This window comes from Melopsittacus undulatus, chromosome 1 (assembly GCF_012275295.1).
Source record: "Melopsittacus undulatus isolate bMelUnd1 chromosome 1, bMelUnd1.mat.Z, whole genome shotgun sequence".
Classification (NCBI taxonomy): domain Eukaryota; kingdom Metazoa; phylum Chordata; class Aves; order Psittaciformes; family Psittaculidae; genus Melopsittacus; species Melopsittacus undulatus.
In genome coordinates this window covers 32,613,795-32,638,519 of record NC_047527.1, presented here as the reverse complement: position 1 = coordinate 32,638,519, position 24,725 = coordinate 32,613,795, and the positions used below count along the sequence as shown (strand labels likewise).

Genomic DNA, 24,725 nt, shown 5'->3' with positions numbered 1-24,725 from the left:
AAGCCCAAGCTGTGGAGCTTCAAATTGCAATGCTTGTTTATTACGGATATATCCACATTCATATTAGCTTGCTCCTTATGACTGCTGTGCTGAAAGTATCCCGGTTGGAATACCATCTCTTCAGCCTTATAATACCTCTCAAATGGTACCCATTCTGTTCCTCACCTATCTAAAAAATTCACATATTGTGACAGCTCTACACTGCCCAATGTATGCGAACATTACTAATATCTGACAGCATTTGATTAATTGAAGGCACTTTCATAAGGAATGTATCTGGGACTCAGAAGTGTCACTCCTCTCCACTGTTTCCTATGAAGGACGAAAAGCTTCCCAAGCCTGGCCTGAGGGAATCTTTCCCCTCCCAAGACCTCCAAACTGTGTTGGAATTTCTAGAACGAGAAGGGAGCTAGGTCTTGGCTGCCCATGACTCCACAAGAGACTGGTAGAGTGAAGAAAAAAACACCTAACCAAAACCAGCATTTTTAACTGGAGCTTCCCAAAGAAGTTGAGTGTCAATAGGCTACCAGTGCCATACTTTTACTGGGTATTTGGCAATATTTGATGCTAAGTGACACTGAGGCTTACCAGAGAAAACTGCAGCCATCTGCATCCAAGTAAAGTCTGAGGGTGTCTTAACAGACATTGAGCAATTGCCTTAACACAGCAGCCTTCTCTTCCATCCCCCAGTACATCACATATGGCTATTACAGATACATCTCTTGCCTGCAATTTTGCCAAGCAGGTTTTTCCAATACTCAAATTCTTGGCTCTGCTGAAGTTAGCTTTGGAGATTGTCCAAGGACTCATTTTACGTCTGTTCACTGCATTCAGTACAATCAGATTATGCACCTGTCTGAACTACGGACTTCAAGCAGCAGGAACACAGTTTGGCTCCCTTCTGAAGACTAAGAATCCTTGTCAGAGCTTACCTTGTCACCTTCATTAAAATTATTATCTACTAGCACTACAGACATAGGCAAGGGAGTCCTCTTTTTTCAGCGTAAGAACGTTCTATAGCATGAGTTTAAAGGAACCAGGGCCAAGTGAATTTGGAAAGGGAGTCACTAACATCTGATCCTACAAGATTTCACAGCTGCCTGACCTTAATGAGGAAGAGAGTAGGATTTGCAGGTGGGAAAAAGGTAGGGTGGGATTATCTGGTGTAGGAAATAAACATGGAGTTCTGTTCTTCAAGCAACCAGCAGATATATTTCTGGGCATGATATGTCTGCGTACTTAAGAAAAATGTGGTCTGGAAGGCAGGACAAAGAAAAGTTTTCTAAGTAAAGATAAGTTTTCTGTGTGCTTTCTCATGGTGATATGCTGATCCTTCTACCACTGGTTCAAAACTGATGCACCTTGGCTGGCTGAAGGTCAGTTTTGGCTCACACAGCTGTTGTGATGCCAGCAACTGGATGACAACATTGAAGTGTGAGTTAGCCAGTAGTGGGAGGAACAACCTCTGAAAGCCAAAGGACTGTGTAGATAGGTGCACATAGAGTCTCATACTGTCTGCTGGCCTGCTGGAAGAGTATTTCATTGATGGCTGTGGGGTGAGGGACACTTTGGTTTGCCTGCAGACACATGTACAGTTGTTCTAAATCTTGAATTTCTTATGCAGATTCTGTGTAACATGTCCCTCTTCCTGGAAGGGCTCCAGGGAGTGATGTGAGAGTATGGCCAGCCCTGAAAATGAGAAGGATGCCCTCGTTCTGCCACAGCACTTATAAAGAGGTGACAGCCACATGCTCTCTCCCATGGCCCAGTGAGGTATATTGTGTTGGCAGCATAAGGCTGTTTCAGGACTGCATCTCAAGCACTGTCTGAAAATGTCATCCTTCAGGAACCTATAAATGCAGTCAGTGCTCCCCAAGAAGGCTAAGAAAAGACTTTATGCCTTATCAGTTCAGGATGAAATCTGAAACTTGACAGGGTTTGTGGAACACACCTAGGATAGTGAGGAAAAAGATATAGGTATATGTTTATATATTTGTAAGTTTCAGGTCATACCCCTGCCTATTCAATCCAGCCAGTGCCAGATGCCATTGCCCATGGCAGGGGTGTTGGAACTAGACAATCTTAAGGTCCTTTCCAATCCAAACCATTCTATGAATACTTCTTAGAGGGAATGTTGTGAGAAACTCCACTAGGAGTCCACTAGAAACACCACTCTGGGAGCAGCAAAGGGTTTGGGGGAGGTTTCTCTGAGCTAAACTTGAGATAGTATGCAATTCAGCTGAGAGCTTCTCATCATACTGTGACAGAGGATGCTAACTCCATGTAAACTGGCTGGCTGCTGCACAAGAGATAAGGATCCTCCAATTTGTGAAAGCCTAGCCACAGTCTTTAAATCAGTTAAAAGTGATTTGGATAGAAGATGCTGTAAGTAAATAATCTGTAAAAAAATGCCATTTTGAAAATTACCTGGCATTACCAATGAGACTATGACTAATTAGGTCATCATAACTTGAAAAACTCTATTTAAAACCTAGAGGTTGATGTGTTCTTTACCATAAAGATCAATTTTGTTCTTCAGACATGTTCTCTCTATTTGTTTTTAAGATAAAAATGAAAAACTTCACAAAAACCTTCTTCTTAATATATGGAAATAGCATTTAGGCTGTGACTCTTTGCAGTATTAAAATAAAAAAGACATCTTCTCCTGATGAAAAACATCTCAACTTCATCAATAACTTTATGAACATCCTATAATTTCTTCATGATACTTCTTCCACTCATTTGTCCCCACAGCCCCACCATTCTTCCAATTCAAGAAAAACAAGCATTTCCTATTACAATTTTACTGCAATGTCATTAATGTAGGCTCTGGAAGATAGCATTTACAGAATATAATATTTAAAGTACTGTTGATGCTGAAATGATGTAATTAAATTTCATGGTATGTTAGAAATATACTAGGTAAGCATGCACTTATTTTCGCTGTTTAAACCAGAGTGTACATTATACGATGTAACCTAACTAGTGCTACATTGAGAGTTAACAAATACTAAACACACAGTGCTATAAACAGCAACCCAGGTAACAAATCACAATATATTTCCATGATTACAAGAAAATTTATGTTGCACTAACCGATAAATTCCATCCCTGAAGCGGATACTTCACTCCCTAATTTTGTTTATGCATATGAATTGTTAGCAGAAAGACTCACTTTTTACTGCAAGGTTTACCATCTGTGTGGTACTGACATGACACTATTACTTAATCAGGGCACTATAGTCTATATGCAAACCTTCCATGATTAGAGGACCCTTTTTACTAAACTATTGAACACCTCTATTAAAAAGAGGGAATTCCTGCTCTGAGAAGCTCCCAATCTATAAGTACAATATAAAAGAGAGCAAAAAGGTTATACCAATAGCCTGTTTTATACATGGGGGAGCTAAACCAAAGGGAAATAATGATCCAAAGCACATGCTTCATCCGACTAATCTCTCTGAATTCAGTGGTCAGTTATCAGTAAAGCACTGTCATGCTGAAAGCTTTGTTAAATTTTGGTAAAGTGATAGTTTAAAGTTGCACAGGAAGCCTCTATTAAAACTAGGAATGGAGTGCAAGTCTTCTTAGTAACCAAAAGCCAACACAGCACTTTGGCCATAAGTTCATCACATCTTCCTGAAGGAGCTGAGAAATGTCTCCTGAATTGGAATTCAAAGAGTATCAGAAGAAAATAGCAAATTATGAGTAAGCTTCATACTGTACATTAAATTTTAAATACAGTACAAATCCAGAGCACAATACTGTTAAAGCAAAATCTGAAGTCTTTTGCGTTTAAATGCACTATAATAAAAAAGGAAAATAGACAGTTTGGTGCTGGAACTACAGGTTGCTAAATACTGGTTGAGAAATAAGCCAGTGAAAACCATCTGGTTTGTTATCCAGAATGCATTTATTTCAGGATTTTTCAGGATAGGACATCTCTTTTATAATTCTCATCATTCACGATGGCAAGTGTAGGTGAAGGAAATAAAAATAATTGCTTATCTGTCTGCTAAAAGAAGTGATTTGATGAGTCATTACAAAAGTGCGAATAACTATGTTCAATAAACTTTAAAAAGATAAGGTTTATTATTATTGCTTCATTGTGGAGATGGAGGGGAACTATAATTAATGTAATTAGCACTTCCTCTGTTTTAATTTTATTTTTCTGAAGGTTGTTCTGGTAACGCAGGAAAGAATAAAGCTTTTAACTGCTCGGCTGCTGGCTTGAATTCAGACCAAATGGAGGGCTGTGCACCGTCATATGCAAAATACGTTGATGAACTCATTGGAGCAGAGATATGGTTATGGTTTTAGTAATGTCTGACAGCTCTGTTTGCCATCTTGGGACTGAACAGGGCTGGAAATGAAGGGGTGAGGATTATAGCCACAGAGAAATGAATGGACAGAAGGCAAGGTGCTTAAACAGGCATAGGGTACTGAGAGATCACTTCTGCCTGACTTAACTATCAATAGACAAGACTGCATTACTGCAGGTGGAAGGCACCTACAACAGTCATCTAGTCCAACTGCCTGACCACTTCAGGGCTGACCAAAATGTAAAGCTTGTTATAAAGGGCTTGTCCAAATGCCTCTTAAACACTGGCAGGCTTGGGGCACTGAATATCTTTTAAGGAAGCTTGTTCCAGGGTTTGAACACCCTCTCGGTAAATAAATGCTTCCTAGCGGTAGTTTAAGAGGCTATCACCCTAGCTGTTTGCTGTACCCTTCTGATGGATACAGTGCCCCAGCAACAGAGCCTGAACAGTGCAGGTGCTTCACGGTTGGGTCAATGTACAGCAACATATGCAAGATTTCTCTCCCTCAGACAATAAGAGGACACCTGACTTGACTGCCAAGTCGGAGGCGGGATTTCCCTAGAAAGAAATGTCCTACTCCTACCGATTCATGTATACGTTATTTAATAATTCCTTAATTCAAAATGACAGATGTAGGCCCTGTTGCCCTGTTTTGGCTGCATCAAAAGTTGGTTATGCCAGCTGGAATAATAACTCTCACTAACTGTACTCAAGAATGCTTCAGAGAATAAATCACGCATTTGTTGAAGTTTAAAAATAAAGCATGTCACAAAAGAGAAAGAAGAATTGAAGTGGAAGTGATTGTTGATGCTATTTGGTGAGATGAAAAAAATCCCAAATCTAGATGCTGCTTTAAGTTTTAACCTCTGATGGCAACTGCCTTTTGGTGAGGTTTGATAAACATTTTAATCCTAGTAAGCAGCTTCCCTAGCAAGGGGCAAATACAGAATCTTGCCTGGATTAATTTTTAAATTCCATTTGGCTGCCTTACAGTACTTCTTTTTTTATTTTTCCTGGTCTTAATAACACTAAAATGGAAGTACCTCTGCTGCCTAGGAACACAAACTGCAATGTAAAGAACAGGGAGAATGGTGCACGTTTTGCATAATCCAAAAATACTACAGAATATAATGTTTACTATTTGGAATGCCTCTTAATCTTTCATAATTCACTCTTATTCACAGATCCTCATTTCCTCCTGCTCCTCCCTTTTCCTCATAAAAATGCTGAAATTTTCTCCAGCTTACACTTCTAGGGCTTCTTAATCTGCTTCCTTAAGCAGTATTCCTGATAGCTTTTCTTTTCCTGCTGCACTGGAGACAGCACTGAAACTAGCATGTGCCAACAGTTGCTCACTTACTAGATCCATGAACGTCATGGAGAATGATGTCAACACGTATTTATTTTATGGAACTGTTGTGATCTGATCTGGCAGCCTGCTGTTCTTCAAATCATGTACTACTGACATGACCTAAAAATACAACATAAAGATAGCACATAATGTGATATTACACTATTGCCACAACCTGACAAAGCCACATCATCATTTAGCAATGTAGAAGTTATAATACACAAATCTTCCACCTACTTTAAATGGTAGCATCGCTAAATACAAGCAGGTTTTAATGCAGCCTTGAACACAAACTTAACCTTCTTCCTAAGCACCCACAGTAGGTAATTACTGGCAGAAATTGCTTATTGTCTCATGCAGAACCCCAAACATACAAATTCTTGTGTATCAAGGTTGCCCTCACGACTATTTTTTTTTAATCTCTCTTCAGGAAGCAGCTTTGCTCAGTATCATTAATAACTTCCAAGTAGCTTTGCTAGAATAGCTATCTACCATCTTTAAAATACCTGCCAGTACTTTATTTTCCTGGTTTTGACATCAATGAAAATGACGGGGCTTTCTCAAAACCCACATCAAATGCTTCCTGTCATGGACTAGACAGAGGTCAAGAGAGCTGTGTTACTTATTTACGAGCTGCACACACAGAGATACACATAAACTTCAGCCAAACCCAAGGCTAGTTCTTATGCCTCTGTGTTTACTTTGGTCTAATGTTTACACAGCACTAGAGAGTTAATTGGTGTGGCTTGTGAACTGACTACTTTACTGCTACTGTCTCTGCATTTCACACAGGTATTTGTTGAAAAGTATATGGCACTACGTTACCTTTCAGTGCTTCCTGAAAATATCAAAACATCTATTAAAGCACATGGACTTGAGCTGCCACCAACAGCTCTGGTAACAGAAAAGGAAAGGGACTTCCACTAAACCATTTGAATCATATACAACATCAGAAACTTTTGAGTCTAGCAGCAGGATGACAAAACAGAGATGTTAATGCAATTCCTGTATGAAATTGTATCTGTACAAAATGCAGACTGCTTCTGAGTTCCTCCAAATCTAGTCTTCCTACCATTAACATACCAAAACATAGTACAGAACCAGTATATTTTTATATTTTTCATTTTTGTGTTCTCCAATGAATAATTTAAAATAGTTAAGGATAAAAGAATCCCTAAAAGTAAGATTTTCTTCTTCAAAAGGTTTCTAAATGCATCATTATAGAGTAGGCATACATACACTGAAACACCTGAAGGCAGAAAAGACTAATGAATCTCAAAAACTGCTGACAGCCCGCACCAAGCAAGAATGAGTATTTATCCTAACTATAAATCTATTTGCTGCTCCATTTCTTTGACTGCTTTAGTAGGCGACTGAAGTAGCTGTGACATTTGCAAAACAGGGCACAAAATTTATTGTCGTAGCTGCATTGAATATTACAGTGCGTAGGTCCTTATACTTTTGGGTTCAGTATCATCAGAAAAATATAACATATTTACCCTACATGGCACGATGAGTGCTGCACAGCTCTGACACCTCACTGGGACATCATCTTATGGACACAGAAATTGTTCACGACTAGCAATCTTAATTATGGCTTGCTTTACTTACCCTAATTCTCTGTTCATTAATACTGACAGTACTTCAAAAAATATTTGAAAGATTATATGGTGTTGCATATGGTTCTGTATATAGGACAAGCTTCATTTTTCCAGGTTAGATAATATATACACATTGTAGTCAAGGCGAATGCTTCCAGCTAAGTAATACACATACTATAATCTACTTGAATGCTTCTGAGCCTGCAGGCTGCTTAATATGAGATAACTGAAAAGGTAAGTTTTTAGCTTTTCCACAGAAAATCTAGAGCCTACTTTACTTCAGCCAAGCTGGACAGGGGCATGAGGGAGACTAAAGCCTGGTGTCAGTGTTTGTTTTACTTCTATTAAGAATGGTACACTATAAAAATTAGCAAATGTTAACTGCAGCAGTAGTGTTCTTTAAGCTCCTTTATATCTATCATAAATGGTGGGCAGAAATGAAAGCCTGTTCTCATCAAAACTGCATATCTCTGAAAAGATGAATTTTATATTATATATAAGGGAACTGTTAGTATGGCATAACAGTTGCCTTTACCCAACAGAATCCAGACTTCTTTATACTTCTCCCAGCATGTCCACAACTTTCTGATGCCCAAAGTTATACACAATATTTCAGATTCAGTGTCAGTGGGATCATGCAGAGAAGGGACCATTACCTTCCTCCATGATGTACTTCCTCTGTATATACAGCCTGGAAGAGCATTAGCTGCTTCTCCTGCTGTATCACATTTAAAGTGCATGGCTATCATCCTACTCCATGGAAGTTCAGCAGATAACCTCAACAAGAGCAGGTTCACATCTCATCTCCAACTGCCTGAGTCTGTCAGTCCTTAAGGGCTCCTCATAGCACTTTTGCAGAGCAAGTCACTGTCTGCCATTTAAATACTAGGTCTGACAATTCTGCAAACTAGTTTGCATTTGGTGAGTGACCACTGCTGTTAAGTGTCAGCACCTACTTTCAGCTATATGTGGAATGTTACTGAAAACTTTGTTTTTCATAGAATCATTTAGGTTGGAAAAAAACTGTAAGATCATCGAGTCCAACTGTAAACCAAACACTGCCAAGTCAACCACTAACATGCCACTTCACTCTTACCTGCTGATTTAAACAGTATGCTGCTCACCGTATTATACAACTACACAACATATCACCCGTGATATTTGGCTAGTCATTAGTGAAGACTCAGATGCGATTATTTCAAATTTCCTTGTAGCTTTATCATGCTTCTCTCTCCCTGCCATTTTCCACTACCATTTATTATTATTTTTTCTCATCAACTACCTCCAGTATTCTTATTGCAATCAGACAGGAAAACTATCTTAACACATTTGAGTCTCCTTCTGAAAACGTTATAGAGTAGTAACTGTCAAGTCTTGCCTTTTAGCTAGACAGGATACACTATATTTGATGAATATCAGAATCAAAACCGAAACTAATTTGGCAGCCGTGCTTTACATTAAAACCAAAATACATATGGCTCTTAATACATATTGCTCTCAGTATAATCTATTGTAAAGCAGTTTTAAATTTGCTTTTCTGTTCTACTGTCAAGTTTTATCAGATATATTGCGTCTTGGGCCACATTCAAACACGACAAAAGCAGTAGGTTTTTCTTCCTTGCATTTAATTGGCTTTGCAGAATTTGGTATCATACGTTGAGAACAATTTAAACTAAAATTTCTTACACAAACAGACCCCCAATCTCCTGGTCTATCTGTCCAAGTACATAAGTTTACATAGATATAAGAAATTACTGAAATCATAGTAGTTGCCAAAACCCTTCTAACTTTTGGCTCTTTAAAAATCCTTATTTGATAAATAAACAGTGCCTGCACTGTTTTTCTCTGAACACCCTTCCACTCTTCACTAAAGAAAAAAGCAGATCCAAGGATATGCACCCAGGGCTCAGTTTCCAGAATGTCAGCACTTCTTATGCCTGTGGAATATGTGCCAGCAAGGCCCAATACAGGCAAGACATGAAATATATGCATGTAACCAAACAACTGAAATTACATTTGAATCATTCAGATGGGTAAAGGAACATGGAAATAACTAGACAATTTTAGACTCCACTGATTCTAGTAACAGATTTAGATAAGCATTACTGCCTTTACTTAAGCTCTAGGTATTTCAAACAGATTCATCATTATATGATAATGTTAGACTTCATTTTTTTTAGAAGTTTCCTTTATCCCCTTGTTTATAGAAAATCCACTTGAAATTATGAACATGAAAGATGCAAAAGCAGGAGTAAATAAAGAGACCACAAAACTACTGTGTTTAAAATACATGGTTTTATGAATTTTCTTGGAGATTAGAGGGTTAATCTACTATTTTTCAATGTTCAGAAACAGCATTCATTAAACTTCACTGCACTTCTAGCAAAATTAATTTCTTATATCTAGCAATGGAATCAATTAAGAAGCTTTAGAGTCTGAAGTAGGCTAACAGAACTGATTGCTGTGCTGTAGGTGACAGAACTATAGAAATACAACAATCAATTTAATTCTGGTAAAACTAGGGCATATGATCTTAGTCTTCCATCCTATTCAGGCTTCTTTCCCAACATATTATGTATCTTTTGAATTTTAACAGAAACCCTAATCATCATGCCACTTACCATTCTGACCTCACACAGTGGCACTTCTCTCCCTTCACCTCTGGGCTCTAAGTTTTCATTTCTAAATCTAAGTTTGCAATATCCATTTACTGCTCCTGCAAATTTCTTCCATACTCTTCACAGTTTGGCAATTGCCCCTGACAAAAGACATTTTGCTCTTCATCATACTTTCTGAGAAGGCTCTTCCCAGGTTTGTGTCCCCTATTGTGATCAGAAAACATTCAAGAACACTTCCCCTGCAGGCCGTAAGAATAGGTTTCAGAAAATGGTTTTTAATCAAACTTTTTTTTTTATTCCCTATCATTTTTTGGATACTTTACAGTTTTCAGTAACTACTTTGAATCAAGTCTGTAAGTATGTATAACATGCCAAAAACAGATTAATCTCAAGCTTCTATGACAATTACCACTTTGGATTTCTGTATCACTTACTACGCAAGTGGTTTACAAGTAATTATAGACTAAGACTCCTCCAGAGTCTCTTGGAAGGAGCATTTCCTACTCCACTTTACAGACAGAGCATTGGAGAGTATCAGATACACAGTGTGCTGAACACCCACTTCAGTAAACTGTAGAAAGGAGGCTGCTCTGCTGGTAATCTGGCCTTGTAGCTAAGTTAGTGAGGTTTGCTAAGTTAGTGAGGTTAGCTAAGTTAGTGAGGTTTGTATACCTGGAGAAGCAAAAAGAGGCAGAGGAGCCTGTAGAAGTACATGAAGTGGGGAAGTGAGTGTATGCAATAAAGCAGATAGCACCCTTATTACGGGTGGAAAGCCAAAACAGGCTCTGCAGTGCATATATGTGACTGTTGTACAAAAATTGGACATTTTTTGACAGAACTGAATTAACTAATACAATAAAATTAATTTAAACACAGTTGAACATGAGGGGAGATGAGGGATGGCCATGAGGGGAGATTGTGAGGGGAGAAGAGGAGAGGCTGTGAGGGGTTAAGTATGGCTATGAGGGGTGAGGAGCAGTCATGAGGGGAGATCATGAGGGAAGATCATGAGGGGAGAGCAGGGACAGCCATGGGATGTGCAGGGTGGCAGCTATATAGTGCAGGACACAATGGGGGGCAGATGAGGGGTGTCTGTGAGTGGAGATCATGAGGGGCACCCATAAGGGGAGATCAGTTTGCCTTTAGTGACATAATGTAGTGGTGGCAGTCCAGGGGTAACAGTTGGACTTGATGATCTTAAACACCTTTTTCAACCTAGTTGATTCTGTGATTCTATTCTATGATTCCATGTTTTCTCAGTCATATCTCAGTATCAGTACTCTATTCTCATCCACTTCTGACACAGCTGTCCATTCCCCACTTCTGGAACAATTCTCGAGTCTGTTAATGTCTGTGATTCACCCTTTTATTTCCCTCTCATTTTTCTTTCACTTTTTGCCTATACTTTCAAAGAAGGTAATATCAGATTACTCTGTTCTTGGTCCCTCTATCTTCTCTTTTTACAATCTTCATCTTGTTTAATCTCACTGTACAAAAAGTCAACTACCAATTCCTTGCTGGCTGTGTTTCAGTTCCAGGTTTGACTCCTGTTTGGATTATGATCTGAGTGAATAACTGTTACAAGACTAATAGGCAGAAATCTTCATCTCCTTCAAATTCCCAGCATGACCTTTTACATCAGACTAAATAATAATACATTGATGTATGCTACTCAAGTCTGTAATCTGAATAACATCTTTCTTTTCCAGTTCTCTCTCTACTTCTAAGCAAAGACTACAGTTTTGCAGGCTTTCTGGCCTTGACAAATGTAGCTGTGAAGACTTTATTCTCTAATTGTCTACCCTCTTCTCTGGAATACCTATCTTGTTCTCCATTTCCTATAAAAGCAATTGCAAAAGAGCCCACAGCAAGTGTTAACTGCTTATGGTCAAGTAGTACAAGGCACTGTAACCACTGCTAATGTAACCCATACCACGTGTTAAAAAAATACTACGAGAAACCTAACTTTTTTCAACATAATTTAAGCCTTCATTAGCATAATAAAATCCTTTCAAAATAAATCACTACACTCTAATGAAAATTAGCACAATAAGGAAAGTTCTCACAGTACACTTTGTTAGCTGAATTTCAACAGGGAACAAATATTTATGACACAGTTATAAATAGAATTTATAATGGAAATGTTGACACTGTGATAATACTCCCATGTGATAGACCCTACTTCATCTTGTCCTTGGCTGGACACTCTGACAGACCAATATGGGAATTTACTGGAGCAGACCAACAGTGGAAAAGTTCTATGCCCTGGAAAGAACTGTTCTTTTTGGGAGCAAATGAATAATTTCGAACAGGAGAAAGGAGGCAATTAAAGCTCTAAGGTAGCACTGACCTCTTTAGAATCATAGAACAGATAGGGTGGGAAAGGACCTAAAGATCATCTAGTTCCATGGGCAGGAACACCTCCCACTAAACAACATCACCCTGGGCTCTGTCCAACCTGGCCTTGAACACTGCCAGGGATGGAGCATTCACAACCTCCCTGGGCAACCCATTCCAGTGCCTCACCACCCTAACAGTAAAGAATTTCTTCCTTATAGTCAATCTTCTCCTATTTAAGTTTGAACCTGTTATCCCTTGTCCTATCATTACAGTCCCTAAGGAATAGTCCCTCCCCAGCATCCCTATAGCCCCCCTTCAGATACTGGAAGGCTGCTATGAGGTCTCCACACAGCCTTCTCTTCTCCAGGCTGAACAGCCCCAACTTTCTCAGCCTGTTTCATATGGGAGGTGCTCCAGCCCCCTGATCATCCTCGTGGTCCTCTTCTGAACCTGTTCCATGTCCTTTTTATGTTGAGGACACCAGAATTGTACACAACACTCCACTTTCTCTGAAGGTCATACCTGTAATTAACGATCCCATGATGGCAGCTCAGACAGGTATACCTAGGTGAGAATACAAGAAGCTACTTCAAGATAGCAACACAGCTGAGGCAGCACTGAAAGCTAGTCCAGGATAGCTGCATTACTATCTAGACAGTTTTGTAGTCATATCCTATAGCCTTTACTGAGCAACCACAAGTTGTATCTAGATGCAAATTAACTAGATCGGTACTTAATGCAAGCTTGTGAAAATTACAGTGATTATAACAGCTTTATTCCTCTACAGGAAACTGGTTCTCTGTTATTAGTTTTAAAAGTCAATTTGCTCAAACTCCATTATGCACAATTTTTTCCAAGTAAATCATGTGATTATGTGACTCAAAGTATCTTGGAGAGACTAAGAAAGCACCCTGAAGAATTAAGGCTCCTTTGTCTCTCATTCCTTTGTCTTCTCCCAAGAAAACTCTCTTGTCCCAGATGCATGCAGGAACACTTGAGGAGTGGCTTGAGCCAGCATGTGTGTATGGCTGTGGGGCACGAAAGGTGCAGAATGCCAGCAAGCTGGACAGGCCTCCCCCTGGGCAAGAGGAAAGATGTGGAAGGGTAGGGACATCTGTAGTTAGGGTTTGATGAGACAAGCAATAATTTTGGCAGTCAAGTCGTGAAGACCAGTGTGTCAGGAGTTATAAAAGGAAAGGGGAGAACAAGAATAAAGCTTGAGATTGATATATTTTCTTCTAATACACCCTCTCTCTTTGATTAGTAGATACAACAGAAGTGCCTTAGGATACTTCCATAGGCTCTGGCTTCTCCAGAGTTGTGTGGAAAGAGGAAGGAAGTAATAAACTGTAGAGAAAAGATGCCATAGCAAGAATCCTGACAACAGTTGTGTGAGGATGATTAAGCCATATGTCAAATAATTTCAGAAAATGAATAGGCTCTTGTATGACTAAGAATAACTAGTGAGCTTCCGTATGCTTTAAGGCACAAACTGATGGCATGGCTGGTAACTAATCAGGCAAAATGCTCATTGCAATTTTAAAATAAAAATATCTGGCCTGGTCCATATGCATTTAGCCAGTACATTCCACTTAATTAGCATCAGGCAGAAATCTCTCTTTCCTGTCCATATGGAGTTTGCATTTTGTGACTGGAGGAGGTGGAGATGGCAGAGAGGAGGAAGATGGGAAGAATGTGTTTTCTTCTGAGGCTATGGACAACCACCCCAGGTCAACAGAATGTAAACCACAGCTGCTCTTCAAGACATTAGAGGACATTAGAAATTGCCTTATGAGAAGCTTAAAATGCTTATTTCTGAAGTATTTACAGCATGTTAATACTGATGCTAAAACAGTAACCAAGCATAGCAAAAAATACTGCTAAAACCTGACAAATTCTTAATTCTTTTAACTAGAAAATCTTTGTTCTCTCTTCATATATTTCACCTAAAGAAATTCTTCTCATCTCTTCAGAGAGTGTTAACTGATAAACTGCTTTTTGATTTCTCTCATGCCTTGTTTAGGAGGTCAAAAGCTGGATGAATTGTTCTGATGAGCCATGTATGTTCATCTGGCAGCTGGTTGGCCTGACAAATAATCTGCCATAAGACAATTCAGATCTGAATTTACAGACCTTAATTGCTCCATGGTAAGCTGCCCAGACTGCTTCTACCCTGCAGCAAAGTAGTTTTACCCCACTTTCATTTAATCACATGTTATTCATTCACACTGAATGAAAGAGCAGTATCCATTTGCTGCAGGATATATATGAACACAGACAGTTATGGCTTAGCTGTCCAGTCTGTGCAAGTTCATACTTTAGCTCATCTCCTGATAGTGTGTTTACAACACTATATCCTAGAGATGGCCCATGGAATTTAGAATGAATGGGCAAGCCAAAGGATCCATTAACCTTGTGCAAGACTAGAACAATATTCCCCCTTTTTACTGGGTGCCAAAAGCTTTTATTTTCTGTTACATCTTTGATATAACGCTCCCATTAGTCATTTACCCTTCTCTAGTTTTTAACCGGAGACACAAAACACATTTTTTTGTTTTTCTCTAAGCAAAGACAATCTCAAACTGTCCCTGGATGGCTCCCTTGAATAAGGATATGACTCACGTTTCACTTGTTTCCTGTCCTGGAGTGCTCTTTTTTGACATATCTACAAATTTGCTTAAGGAAGCAAACAGGTCAAAGTTGGGATTTCTCAATGTCCTGGGTTCAGCAGTAGCAGTAATTTTTTCTTCTTCTTGGTAGCTGGTGCAGTGCTGTGTTTTGACTTCTGGGCCCAGAGGGATGGATAAAATTAATTTTATTTGGTGATAAAAAGGCCAGTGAAGTATGGCCTCTATAAAGACTGCAAGGTTTGTTAAATCTACAAAATGTATGGTCTTGTTAGTAGGGCTCTGCAAAGTTATACCATCTTCATATCTGCTTATCACTAGTGAAATCTTTGCTATAGCAAAAGCAGCAGCCTGAGACTAGCATGAACAAGCTTAGGGAAAACCAGCTCCCTGCAACCTTGCAAGTCCTTACATCATGGCACTGACCTTTTCAATCACCCTTTCTTTCCTTATATGCATATGTAATGTAATCAATTACTGGGAAAGCTGGATTTCAAGATTTCCATGGTACCCCAGCATTCATGATTCAGGCTGACATTATTATTCTTACTCGATGGATGCTACTTTGCTTCCTACCACTTTGTTCTCCTTTCAATCTCTTTTTAAAGTACATTACAAAGCTAGAACCTCTTGCCAGCTTCTACTGAATGTCTTACTGAACATAAAATTGAAATGTGAGAGAAAGTAATTGGGAAATAAAAACTGTCATGGTACAATGAGTAATGAATATTCACTGTATTTATAAACTGTGTGTAATACTAAGCTATATGGCCCAGAAGTTTCCTTTATAAGAATCTGAAATTTAAGAGCTTTATCAAAAGATTGTCGTATACTTAAATGGAGTTAGGCCACAGGTAATGCAGAGATCACAAAGACAGAAAGAAAAATTAAAATGCTTAACTGGTGTTTACAGAGAAGTATTTGTATTTCACCTCTTTTTTTTGGCCTCTCTTTCAAGAGACTTGTTGATACACTACACACTTTTATATACTTTTGTTGATATACTACATAATTTTATACTACATAATTTAATACTACATACATACATATATTCCCTGCTGTGAGCATGCTTGCTTACTGTACTAAGCAATTCAAGTAATGAGAAAAAAAATCACATTTTCCCTAATAACTTCTTTTCAAGACAATTTAACACAATGGAAAGCTTTCTCTTAACTATAGCTATGGGACTGAAAGGCAATATTTATTATTACCTTATTAATACTTAATAATTTATTCATAATATTAATCATTAATAATACTTATTAATATTTATTATTATTAGTTTAGTACCACTAACAGAAAATTATAAAGGTACTGTAAAAATAAAATGCTCAAGCAACAGAAGAAACCTAAGAAGTTGCTATCTGGAAGCAATAATGGTTACCTTGTTTTCATTCAAACATATGAAAAATGCCATCTGAGAAACGGGTATTTACTACTGTTTGTGTGAGTGAAGGTACATGCCTAAAAAAATACATATTTTATTACCATAAATGACAAAAGCAAATTATAACATTGTCCCATAACTCGTAACATGACACCTGAGAAAACTTAAGTAAGGAAGTACGTGTACAGGTATGTCTCAGGGTTTAATTGGTACCACTCAGAATGTATCTGAAAAGGGCATTGTGAACACTGGTGATGCAAAGTATCTTTGACATGATAGTATTTCAAAGGATCACGATGATGTATGAATCTGGTGTTTTGCTGAAGCTTATTTGGGATAACTGAAATTCAGTTACTATCTTGATATCTTATTTAAGCAATGGAAATAACAATTTTTCTTTCAAATGTGTATAAATATGCTATATTTTGACATCATGAAAATACTGAGGTAATTTAAAATTTAGACTCCAAAAGAGATATTTATCTTTTGATAGACATAGCAGACATTTCCACACAAAGAACAGAGTAAGTGAACTTTGAGAAATGTTCTGTTACATATATGCATATACAGCTGCATTTGGGCAAACACTTCCCTTCTGTAATTGGAATAGAAGTTTAAATGAGAGCAAAATAAGAATGCCACACCTCCTTCCAGATCTCAGCAAATTTGTCAGCAATGCTGTTTCACATCCTGTGGCAGGAAGCACAAAAAGCCACCTAACAAATTCTTGATATGGGGGATTTCTTGGTGCCAAAATTCATGCCATCAGGTATTTGTGTTTTCTCTCGAGTACTCTAGCCATTTCTTTATTTCAGAGGTTTGGCAGCTTTGAAATGCTTTCCCTCCAAATGCCTTAATTCCCTCTTACTTCTATTATCTATCAAGCTTTCCTCTGACAGGACCCCTGTTTTTCGCATGGTTAAGTTTATGACTTCTTAACTCATGACTGATAAGATGAACTACTGCTATAAATTTGTCTTTACAGCTACCTGAAAAGAGAATGGAAACATAAGGTGGCTAGTCTCTTTTCCCAAGTAACAAGTGATAGTACAGGAGAGAGGACAAGTAACAAGTGATAACGACCTTAAGCTGTGTCAAGGAAGGTTTAGACTGGGTATTAGAAAAATTTCTTCACTGAGAGGGTGATTAGGCATTGGAACAGGCTTCCCAGGGAAGTGGTGGAATCACCGTCCCTGAAAGTGTTAAAAAACCATGTAGATGAGGCTTTCAGTGACATGGTTTAGTAGGGGACTTGGCAGTCATGGTGTAAAGGTTGGACTTAATGACCTTAAAAGTCTTTTCCAACCTAGTTGATCCTATGAAAATTGGTGGTCATCAGTTGATGGAAGAATGAAATAAAAAAAGGTGATGGGTATCAGTAGTTAGTATAGGCCACTAATGTAAATCCACAGGAGAGGCTGTATTGAGGTAATTTCTGACAGTGAAAGGTACATATTGATACTATTTTAAAGCTAGTAAACTTTTACTACTGGAAATAGTTCTGCTGAGCTTTGCCCACAGTCTCAATAGCCATGTTCAAGACAGATGAATTTATAGCGGGATGTGTACAAAGAAAGAGTGCAAGACTGACATGGGGAATGGAGATTGTAACCTGCATGAGATGACCAGTCCTTGCCTTACATGCTAAACAGAGTGCTTGAGCCCTCGCAACCTCTAAACACATATTGCTCTCTACAACCAAATACCTAGAAATAAAACCAAATATTCTTTACGCTGACAATAACAATTTATTAAGAACTTACATACAGTGGTCATTTATGCTAAAAGTTGAAGGAAATTATGAATTGCTAGAAAATGTTGAGGAATGTTGTTTGATTTTGCTGGTCATGATATTAGCCTGCATCCACCATATAGGTACATTTAAGAATAAACAGGTCTGTGCCTCAAACAAGGATGTGCAGAAGGTGACAGTGAGTGAAAATGAATGTCAAACGTATAATCTATATTAGCATACAACTTCAGGCAAGTCCTTAAAAAGTAGTAATGAGATATGACTCAATAGGTTTGCAGGTTAAATGACAGACTTATAGACATTAAATTGGCTAATGGAACTCCATTTTATCTATGCAATCTTAAGTTAAGGAGCACTGCAGTACACAAAAATATTAACCTCATAAAAAGACACCAGAAAACCAAAGCAAAACCCACCTTGCTTCTTTCTATAGCAACTTTCCGAACCATGTGGCAGGTGAAAATGGGTTGCAACGATGGCACAAGTGACACAGGCTTAATTCTATGATACCTTGAGTATGGGACTAATGTTCCATGGAGCAGCACAGGCAGAACATGGAAAGATTCCCTCATATATTAAGTATGTGTAATGATACAGCATTCTCTAGAATTCAGGCCTTACCCAACCAAGACTGTCAAAAATTTGCCTGGACAGTAAAAAGCTAAGGATCTTTCCCCTAATAAACACATTACAGAAATAACTCAGTTTTCTGTTGATTTATGTTCTCTGAAGTCTGCCTTTGGCACTGACCTGACGAAGCTGTTAATTTGAGGCAAAGTTGCATGCTTGATACTGTTTTTTGACACTCAACTGTTTTTACACAAAGCAACAGTCATCAAATGATTAAAAACTGAAAACAACTCTCCTTTAGCAATGTACACTCTTCCACTCTTCATGACTTACACATGACTACTGTTTCTGTACAAATGAAACATTCAAACTGAAGCCAACTTTTTAACTTAACTCATAACCTTTTCTCTGCAATAAAAATAAACAAAACAAACAAAACAAAACACAAACCAGACAGAGAAAAACCCAATCTACAATTACCTGGTTGGTAGAAATTTGGTGAAAGTTCTCTGGCAACTGCTCTTGCAATATCACATTCCTGGCGAGCAGCCTGAGCAGCCTGATCCGCAGCGTCAGCTTTAGCTCTTGCATGTGCAGTTCTGTACGGAGTAGAAAACAGTTTAGATGCAGATAAGTTGCATCAATAACATGCAAGCAAAAGGACTATTGTCCTCAGCTACCACACAATATATGGGTAAGAGTGCATCTTATGCTCGCTTGCTGTAAGTAACTGCAAATCAGTTAAAGTATTTTGGAATCTACACATAATTCCTCTCAGTACTTTAGTCCTGCTCATCCTTGTATCAGATTTAACTGCAGGTACAAAATTTACAGCCCAAGCTTATAATACAGATTTCTAAATAGAAGTAAATAGTATGTGACCAAAACCTGGGATTATGATTTTAATACATGTTACCAGAATGTGCATAGAAGTGTACAGAAGGTTGGACTGGGCCACTACACTGACTTCTAAACAGGGATCTCTGAAATCAGGATACACAATGGTCAAGAGGACTTTCGGATGCATTTCCACAGCATTTTCAGCATGTCAAAGTTAACGCTCATTGCTGGATGCCATCCAAAATTTTTTGAAGGGCAAATCTGAGGTATGTTGGCCTAAAAAAAGAGAAATCTTCCCACAATCAGACCATGTTGAAAAGCAATGGGATGGAAAATGTATCTGATGCTTCAATAGGCATTTGTATAAATAGGGAATTAATAGTTTTAAATGCTTGTAGCTCACTGAATTTCAAATCCAAAACCATATGAAAAGGCAACTTTTCTGAAGTCAAGACAACAGTTTGAATACTTTTGTAATCTGCCCTTTGCTTCCACTTTTATCCTTCTACTAGCTCTTAAAAAGTCTTAAGAACAGCTTGTGCAAGTGCCTCTGATTCCAGACTGTGCAAGTTGATAGTTGTGTGACTGCGGGATTGCATCACTGTTTGTCCCATCTTCCCTCCCCACTTCCTTTTTTAAACAGTCATCTGTTTAAAAATTCCTGATGGCAGGGATCTCTCTGTGCTTCCACGGCATTAGCACATAGCCTAAAGCTATGAACTGGTTCGTTAGAATGGAGGGGAAGCCAAGCATGGCAAACTGGCAGAGATTTTTCCAGCTTCCAGAGATACTAACTTTTCTAAACCAGAAATATTGAATTTCATGATATTAGGAATTTTGTCATAACATTCTAGTAGAAAACTGACATTTAAGTAAGAAGAAAAATGGGTACGAGGACAACAGTAGCAGCAACTTCGATCCCATGTGCCTGATGATACTAACCAACAGCAATCAAATAAATGAAAACTTTCAACAACTTCGCTGTAAAAATTCAGTGTTATTTTCAAGGAATACAGAAGAGTTCTATGTGGTTCAGATGAAGCAAGAGTTAAATGTTAGCATTAACCAGAATGAGCACCAGAAGATTAACAGTACAGCAGACTCTGCATTTCTAAAAGGATGTTTAATCCCGAAGGGTACTAGTATAAACACAGACATAAAAAACCCCCACATAGACAGTTTCATCTGTGGTGCCTGGAGAAGATTTATTTAAGTTACATCCTCCCTTAAATGTGTGTGGGGATAAATGTTGAATGTTATTTCAAAGCTTAGCTTGTCATAATTTACTGGATAAGTATCTGCTCATGCTGCCTTCTCACAGGTCCCTGAAAAAAAAACCAAACCAGCAAATAAGCAGTAACACCTTCAACTTGTACTTGGGGTGGAGAAAAGAAGCTGTTAATGAAAACAAAAACACTGTATTACCCCATATGTGTTCTGTGCAGTCCATGAATGGTTATACAGTATGTGCTTGCTTAGTAACAGTAATCAAACCCACTCTTTCTCTGTAATCATTATTTTCAATTAGATGAGCTATTCTTAGCTCCTGAATAATTATGTCTATGTAGCATAAACTTAATGAAGCAATCCTAGCACTGGGACAGTGTTTTGTGAGATAATAACGTAGTCTGCACATAGACTAGACACTGATCATCCTTTTGTGATGATAGAACAACCAGACTATCCCCATATAAAAACAGTCTAATACTATTGCCCCCACTACAATAGACATTTTAAAAGCTAATATATTAAACAACCAGCATCAGGAAAACATACTGCCAGGATAGTACAGTTCCTTATTGATGCCTGTGAACTTCTGCATTATTCTATCCAAGAAGCAAATCACACATCCTGTTCAAACACACAGCATCAATTAGTTAAGGAATTAAATGGTGACATAAGCAAATAATCTAGTGAAACTGTGCAAAGTACATCACAGTAGGAAGAAGCCAATGAAACAGAAGGTAAATGAGCACCGCTTTCCTTCACTACCTTAAATCACACCTATTTTGCCAGCTCAAATTTCCTGTTATTCTGCCCCTTTTGTAAGCAAAGTCAGGAGTTTCAGTAGACCAGAAAGGGAGGAACTGTTCAGACACAAATGTTGCCAAAGCATGTCTCAGTGACACACTTGAGCAGAGCTCAGTGCTGCACTGTCCCGAGAGATGACACAGCACAAGGAACTACATAGGCCCAGGAGGGTAAGGCACATCTGAGCAGGCCTTTGACCAGTGAAAGAGGGGTTTGCACATGGCTGCGCTGAGATTCTTCCCTGACGGCTTCCTCAGCAAGAATCACCAACAACATATGGCAAATGTGAAAAGAACATGAGCACCTTGCTTCACCTGTGAACACAGGCATTAACTGAATTATTTTCTATTATGTTTTTTGGATGCTTTACTAATAACTTCATCAGTATGTACTTTATTATCTCAATTTGAAACTGCATGTTGAGAAATCTCTTTTACTTCCTGCACACTCAAATAATTTTTCTGTTGCTATTTAATTTCCTGCATTTTGTTTTTTTTTTGTTTTTAATTCTGACTTCCACACTTGATTTGTCTGCATGTTTTCCAAATTACCTGCTGACAGTGCTGCTTGGCACTGCATTTTGTAATTGTTTAATTTTGCCTTGCACAGATATTAGAATGCTATTATCAGAGACTGGAGAAAAATATGCTAGTTTTGAATAGTTTATAAGGAAAGCTAATAAATTTGTAAGGGAGAGCTGTGAACAGGCAGGCCTTTGTAAAAATTCAATCTCAGAAACTGTAATACACAATACACGTCACTAACTTTTGAACTGCCATGTGTCTTTACCTGTGTATTTACTCAAAAATATCATCCTACCATTAATATTCCATGTAATGTCTCAAATAGGTGCTTGAAAGCTTTCAAACCAATATAAAATGATAGTATTTAAACCAAGACAAATTTATATTCAGAGGAACAATCTACTACCTAGCTAATGAGTCCACAATGGTGGCAAATGCAATCAAGACAGGGACAAAATAAAGCTGCATCTTGAGATATGGCAGAAATCAAACTGTACTTACATTAAAGAGGAACCCACAGCTATAAGCTCATGCAGAGTTTTGGTACCTGGTGATAGCATGTTGTGTTCCTATATATACCAATCTCTGTTGCCAATGAACAAGGGCTGAAGGACCAATGGCTGAGTGACTTTGCTGTTAGAAATTTTATTCAGACTCATAAGGGGAGGTCTGATTTTGAAAGAAGCCTGAACTTTCTAGACTGGAGGACAACCAATTGCAATATCGATAACCTTTCTTTTCTGTGTTTGATTGGGTAGGTAAACATATACATACCACAGAATCACTGAAGATCACCTAGTTCTAAGCCCCGTACCATGGGCAGGGACACCTTCCACTAGACCAGGCTGCTTAAAGCCCCATCCAGCCTGGCCTTGAACCCTGCCAGGAATGGAGAATTCACAGCTCCTCTGGGCAGCCTGTGTCAGTGCCTCACCACTCTCATAGTAAAGAATTGCTTCCTAATGTCTAATCTAAATCCCCCCTCTGTCAGTTTAAAGCCATTCTTCCTTTTCCTTTCACTACATCATCTAAGCTATACACATGAGATTCTGAGCAGTCAGGGGTTTCTTATAAGCAGTCTCCCCTTCCAGCAATACCACAATCAGATTTTTATTTACTTCAGTCTGAAAAGTGACTTGAAGGAGGAGTACTGAGGACTGAAGAGCTTAAACATCTATCTAGCATTCTGCAGCAACAATGCTTATATATAATGCCATGTGTCTGGTATGCATTATGCAATGTTTATCTAAATTTAAATGCCATTTAGAAGGCCCATCACTCTCCAGATTATTTTGTATTTCCATGGTATCCTTCAAAGGCACTTGTAATGCTACCTCATTCAGAGTCAAGTAAAAATGTAAGCAATGTATGCTTACTTTGTTTCATTTTTCAGCTTTTATTAAACACAGTGTTTCCAGCATAATGCTTTCCAGGAGCTTGCTTTCTATTTCTTCAAATGATAAAAATAATTCTGTTTTCTCTTTGCCAAATCTATGAAACATGATTATGCTTCTACTAAATTATCCTTAATAATCTTAACACTTACTTATTAACAGATCTCCATATAGTAAAAAAGCAGTAAAGGATAAACCTACATGAAGTTCTCAGAGATATATTTCATTAATGAAAGCTATCAGATTTGTCTGAGTAACATTACATATTGTGGATCACTACCTCTATCATTTTTTTTGAAACTGTAATTATATAAAAAAATATTTCCCATTTTCCTAATTCTAAACCACAGTAACTTTTTCTAGAAAACAAGGAATATTCTGTTGCTTTGTTCCAGGTATGAAGCTACCCAACATTTTTCCATTTCTTTCTGTCTATTGGAAGCTCAATGCTGCAAAACTGAGCTCTGATAAATTGCTACAAAAAACAACAGCACTTCCAGGAAAAGATGAGCTGGAGATGAAAACTTTAAGGAATGATTCTTACAGCAATTCAATTTTCTCCTTGTCCCCATTTTATTTCCATATTCTTCTGATACATATCAGTAATGAATGCTAGAGAATTATCTAGCATATGCATTTTTTAACAGTGCAAGTGAGAGGCTGCCATTTAACAAGTAGGCCAGTCATCCTCCTCAGCTTCTTTCAGTGATAATACTGGCTGAAAAACAATATTCTGCTATGCTAGGGTTAAAAATATATGTTCACAACTATGTAGAGCTAGCTAAGAATTGCTGGCTGTATCACTCTCAGCAACTCATTGCTGTAACATAGAAGTGAGGGTAGGTCACTGAACACCAGCGAGAAATGGGAATCTTGGAAACAGAGAGAAAAGACTGACTTAGAGATACTGCAGTACAAGAGCTTCATGCCAGTGAAAAAAGTGCTCGTAAGCTGCGTACTGAATTGGCTAAATGAGATATTATCTCCTCAGTCAAGAACCCTGAACTTAAAATGCTTCAAAGTACTTGATATCCCCTTTGTGCTTTGACAGATTTTAGTTTCAACCAGCCACACCTCCTTCACTCAGGAACTGGACTGTCAGTAAAGTCTCATGCAGTGAAGCATAAGCAGATCTATTATGTACACACTGCTTGCACATTGATTTGTATCATCTTGCCTAGTGGAGTTTGCTTCTGAAAACTCCGCCTTTCCACCATAAAGCCATTTCTTTTTTTCCAGTCCAAACTCATATTAGAAGAACTGAAAAAAATTCTAATCCATAGGTAACAACGTCTTAAAAATGGAGGAAATTCCTTACAATTGGCAAATGTCCCACCTGATTTTAGGACCTGGATAAAAAATAACCT

General features: G+C 38.2%; 1 protein-coding gene across 2 annotated transcripts in view; it reads right to left on the bottom strand.

Moving 5' to 3' along the window:
• The window catches only part of JPH1 (junctophilin 1), an 86,318-nt gene that overhangs the window by 13,888 nt on the left and 47,705 nt on the right, over positions 1–24,725 (bottom strand). For both annotated transcript variants that reach the window (XM_031050619.2, XM_031050620.2), the window contains exon 3: positions 19,050–19,168. In XM_031050619.2, coding sequence (XP_030906479.1) covers positions 19,050–19,168 — 119 coding nt within the window. The remainder of the gene's footprint in view (positions 1–19,049; positions 19,169–24,725) is intronic.